General features: G+C 40.1%; 1 protein-coding gene across 4 annotated transcripts; it reads left to right on the plus strand.

The window, feature by feature from the left end:
• The first annotated feature begins 2,361 nt into the window (after window positions 1-2,361).
• Window positions 2,362-3,644, plus strand: cype (cyclope). 4 transcript variants are annotated; one of them, XM_067769729.1, is made up of 3 exons: window positions 2,362-2,454; window positions 2,677-2,857; window positions 2,913-3,644. In XM_067769729.1, exons 1-3 carry the CDS (start codon window positions 2,445-2,447, stop codon window positions 2,974-2,976), a joined length of 255 nt encoding a protein of 84 aa, XP_067625830.1. In that variant the 5' UTR covers window positions 2,362-2,444; the 3' UTR covers window positions 2,977-3,644. The 4 variants fall into 4 exon arrangements, with proteins under 4 accessions (XP_067625830.1, XP_067625833.1, XP_067625831.1 ...); XM_067769732.1 differs by having other exon boundaries at window positions 2,367-2,496; XM_067769730.1 differs by having other exon boundaries at window positions 2,390-2,490; window positions 2,676-2,857.
• Window positions 3,645-5,285: the final 1,641 nt, after the last annotated feature.

The following is a 5,285-nucleotide window of genomic DNA, read 5'->3' on the forward strand; positions in this document are numbered from 1 at the left end:
GGACAGTTATCACCGATCCCCGAAAAGCTTGAACAAATTCTATGTGCAGCGACTTATCGGATATCACCATTTCCACTTAAAAAGGGCAAATGACAATTAACTACTTATTTCGGTATATAACACCAATCTTTGTATAGCGTAGATCCATTTGTGATACTTTGTATTGTATTTTTAGTGTATTGGTATTTATTTATTTATCTTCTATTGCTTTAATTTTTGGAAGATCCTAACGCCACTAACTCACTCTACATAAATATGTATGTATATTTCATAATTGGTACATTAAATACAAAACACGGCTGAGCTTGTTTAAATACTAAATGTTTTAAATCAATATAATATTTTTATAGAAATATAAGCAAAACAAAATTTTTAATTATGATTTGCAAACAGATAAATTTAATTTAGTTCTTTTATCAAATTCGTTAAACATTTTGATAACGAATACTAAATTATAAAATAAAAGTTCTAAACTAAAGTTACCAAGCGTGCCAAAAACAACTTCTTTATTACTAATAAAGTGCTAGCCAACTAGTGCTTTTATTAGCATTAGGTATAAAAAAATCTAAGCAAATGCAATCAATTGCTTATATACTCTAACACAATTTTTTGTTGGTTGTTAACTCTAGCTTCTATTTGGTTAGTTAAAATCGAAAAAAAATATATTTGATTATGCCAGATTTCTACTGGTTAAACCACTAACTACTTAGGCACGACTCACCCGGTAGGCTAACACCTACTTAGCCAGCACGAGGCTGTGGTTGTCTGTGGTTGTTGTTATTGCTGGTGCAAGGCCGGTTAAATTGTTACGCCTGTTGTTGTCGTTATTGCTGGTGCAAGGCCGGTTTAATTGTTACGCCCTGTTGTTGTCGTTATTGCTGGTGCAAGGTCAGTTTAATTCGGTGGGCCTATATGAAGCGGCCTTTGCAGTTATTATCGTGGCTGGCGGTTGTTGCGTCCGGTTTATTTCGGTGGGCCTATATGAAGCGGCCTTTCTGTTGTTGTTGTTGGTGGTGGTTGGTTACAGCGGCCTATATGAAGCGGCCTTTCTGTTGTTGTTGGTGGTGGTGGTTGGTTACAGCGGCCTATATGAAGCGGCCTTTCTGTTGTTGTTGGTGGTGGTGGTTGGTTACAACGGCCTATATGTTGTTGTGCGGTCAGTGGTTGTCGTCTTAATATTAAACTTCCCCTTTTACAGAGGGTATTTCTTTACCTCACACTATTCTTATAGGGGCTTTTTTGATAAAAATTAACGCGTTCTTGAAATCCTGCTAACATTCACCAGCACTCACACGGCCGACCAACAAATTACGCCCGCAACCGTAGCCCAAGTACACCACGTATTCACTTCAAAAAAAAATGACCGAAAATCTCGTTTGGATTTTCCGCTTTCAGTTACTTTATGCTCTAATTCCAATATGCGCACCTAAGAGCCCATAGTTTATAGGTAATGCTTTTCGCAAAGTTGTAAGGTTCACGGCGTTGCTATCATCTAAATTTTTTTTGGCAAAACCCAACTGATGCCAACGCTTGCCATCTAAGTTCTCTCCTTCTGCCCAAAATGGCCGACCGAGCCATGGCATTGTGGAAAAACTTTGGTTCCATTATTGCGACTGCGCAGTGGAACGGCGCCGTTAAATCGCATGATTTAACTGTGGTTGCCATGGTAGAACCATACAAGGTGGTAGTCGCGGTGACAATCCTGCAGCCATCATTAAAAGTTCGATATATTTCGGTTTTGTGAACCGATGGACTAATGTCAAAATCATACTGCGCTGAAAGTTAATGTGTCAATTCGTATGAACCTACTAGTCAGCTGTCACCTTGTATAGTTACGCCATGGTGGTTGCCGTTATTGGGAATTTTCCCACATCGTTGGATTATTTCGTGATGCCACCTGCGCGAAATTAACAAAATTTTGTTTCAACCACCCCAGGCAGACATGAGTGAGGGTGAATCCTACCTTTTTCCCTATCACTAGCCAACTGGTACGTTCCAATGTTGAATCCCCCAAGTGGACCATAACAGTTTTCGCCACTGCAGCTCTATTAATGCTATTTGATTTGAAGAATAACTATACTTCTCTTTTTCAAAGTAAGAAAATACACCTGGCTTTGAAATTTTCAACGAATTTTCAGCAGAAAAAGAATTAATCTTTTGTAGAGAACTCATATTTCTTAGGTATTAGGTGTTCACAGGAACTATTGAAATTATTTTATTTTAGAAATTTTTAAAAATATATTCGGAGTAAAAAAGGCTAGAAAAAAGTCACGAAGCTAAACACAAAATTTCGAGGCTAAAGGCAAAAAAAAAGGCTAAATCTAGCCTCGAAAGGGCGAACCTCGCAACACTGGTTGTACAGATGAGGCAACCATATAGTTGAACCATGAAATAATCGAACGCATATAACTTGTAACACCACGTTTCATCCCTAAGCAAAGTTTATGTGCGGTCGTAAGTCAACCGTTGTCTTTATCTGAAAGTTTCTTTGATAGGGTTAGTCTTTGATTAACATTAAGTGATTCCGCTTTGATAGAATAAAATAGTGTTTTAGTTTCTATAAAGGTGTTTTACTTTCTATAAAAGGATTGCAAAGTGTTTCGATAAAATTCTTATACCTTACAAGTTTTTCACTAGGTACACTACAATTACGTAATGCTATTTTCGTTTTAACAGGTTTTACTATGCCAAGTGCTCCCGCTGCTGTCGCCGCCTCAAAGCCGGTCCTCCGTGGTCTACACAATGCTACAATCAAAAAGAACTTGACGGTTGCAATAGCACTAACTGCTGCTGTAACTGTGGGTTGGCATTTTCTTGTTAATAAACCAAAGAGGGAAGCATATGCGGAGTTTTACAAGTAAAATAGTACCAAAATATGATTGAGTAACTACTAATGTAGTCTATGTTTTCAGGAACTATGATGCTGAGAAGTCCTTTGAACGCATGAAGAATAACGGCCGTTTTCAAAGTTGTTAGATAACCTTATTCTTCGGTAGTGATTGCTGTTTCACTTGTTAAATAATTGTCCTATGCTACCGTCCATAGCAAAAAGGCTGGAGTTTTGATCATAAACAATTTTCGCGAGTAGTATTTACTTATTAACTAAAAACACCCTTATATTACTTTGTTACTGACCTCAAATGCGTACTTGCAAATGACCCATTTGATATCGTTTACATTGGCGTCGTGCGCATAGTTCGATAAAAAAGAATAATTTACCAAAAAGTAAAGCAGTTTCTGATAGAATTGGCAGTTTGAATTAAAAAAAAAAATTGTGAAAACTGCTTTTTACAACTCTTACAGCACTAAGATTACTATACGTCGTTTTAATCATTGTGCTGTTGCCGGTTTTCTTTTAGTAAGGAATTGTAAAAATGCGTCCGGATCAAATGTATGGATTGCATTTTCAGATCGAATGGGATGAAATTTATAAGGAAATGCAATTTTTCTCATAATATAACGCATCTGGTGCTGTGTAAACGTGATATTATTTAAAATTTATATTCATCGATTCAACGACTATTTAAAGTTGTTTACTTGAAATTCTAAATTATCTATGATCTATCTTTAATGCCATTATGCCATGGGCGGCAGTATGCGTCTTACGGCCGCTATTGCCAATAAATTTATATATAAAAAAAGAACGTCATCATGTAATAATGTGTATAAAGGCAGGATTTTCACTTGTTCTCATAACACCTCCCACGGCAGCCTGTTCTAGGTATATACCAGAGAAAATCGGGATCCATTTCTCCATAAGAACCGTTGTGAGTCCTGATCAGTTGCTCTGATTCGGACTTGTGAAAACATTTCTTCGATGTCACCAGCTACGGCCACAATACCCTGACGAAACTAGGCTAAATGCGTCCAAAGTGGTTGAGCGTGTTCTGGCGCCTTTAGTAAAGCGAAATTTAGTGAAATGTTTGCCGTTGTGGCGGCAGCATCGAACACAATACGGAGTTTTTTCGGTTTGATTGGGTTCACTACTCCAATATGGGCAGATACCAAGTAGGCCTTTCCAGCTTTGCTTCATCCTGGTCCAAACGTCTGGGGTATCCTTTTTCTCTCAATTTTAATCAGCCTCCTTTTGGCCATGTCATAACTGCTGGGTTAAGTTCATTTCTCGCAATAGCAGACAAACTTCATATTGGTTCCCGATGTTTTTGGTTGTTTCAATGAGAATTTTCGCTCGAGCATCTGCATCAGATTCGAGTAAAATTTTGTGTTGCTTACTCAAAAAGGTTCAACATTGAAATAGTCTTCGACCCTAGCCTGGCTGGGTTAATGCTGCGATGGGTTTGTATGGCCCATTCTCCACGACGCGTTCAGGTATCTCAAGGAAACTGTTGTCTAAGCCCAAGAGCAGAGTAGGATTGATGTTGTTGTAGCGATACGGTCGCTCCCCGAAGGCCTTGGGGAGTGTTATCGATGTGATGGTCCTTTGCTGGGTACATATCCGGTACGCTCCGGTAACAGCTCCATTAAGGTGCTAGCTCGACAAACTCGGGAACGACTTATATGGCCACATCAAACATTCAGGCCATCGCTCCTTCCCCACCCCATGTTCCATGAGGAGCTGTTATCTCTTGACGAAATGGCTCAGCACTTCAGTATCAGCCTTATATGGGTACCTGGGCACAGGGATATTGAAGGCAACTGCAGAGCAGACGAGCTGGCCAGAAGGGGCATCACCGACCATATCCCGTGAAATGATTCGGTATGTATACCCATGGCCACTTTCAGGCTTCGTGTGAAAACAAGCAATATAAGAAATGCAAATGGACGATGGTCAGCCATATCATCGTGTGAGATACCCAGGCTAACCTGGCCCTCATAGGGCGAAAAGGAGCGCTTCCGATTTTAAACAAATCAGTTCTATCGTCCCTGATAAGGGTTCTAACAGGGCATTGTTTAATAGGCACGCATGGTGCTAGAATGGGGATAATGAACATCGACTATTGTCGCAGCTGCAGGTGTACAGAAGAGGAGAGTGTCGCTTCCCAAGGCAGTCGGTTCTATATACCGGAGCGACTCGGGATTTTTCCCGACCAAGGACTGTCATTTCAGTGTGACCCCATTTAATTTGTTGCGTCCCTCCCACAAATTGTCATCCTCCCAGCAGCTCCTTGGAGCAGGACTGCTCCATACTCTCTTACTCCGGGAAGGCATCGAATCCAATCCGGGTCCGTCTCCTGACCCCGGTCCTGAGAAAAGATTTTGCTGCATCTGCCTGAAAAGAATCTTTTTAGGACGGTCATACTCTGTCCAGTGTGTCTCGTGCAAGG

Source organism: Eurosta solidaginis, chromosome 2 (genome assembly GCF_040869045.1).
Source record: "Eurosta solidaginis isolate ZX-2024a chromosome 2, ASM4086904v1, whole genome shotgun sequence".
In the NCBI taxonomy this organism is placed as follows: Eukaryota; Metazoa; Arthropoda; class Insecta; order Diptera; family Tephritidae; genus Eurosta; species Eurosta solidaginis.

Coding starts and splice junctions, on each gene's coding strand:
- cype (XM_067769729.1), top strand. Junction 2,858..2,912: donor GCATATGCGGAGTTTTACAA/GTAAAATAGTAC, acceptor CTATGTTTTCAG/GAACTATGATGCTGAGAAGT.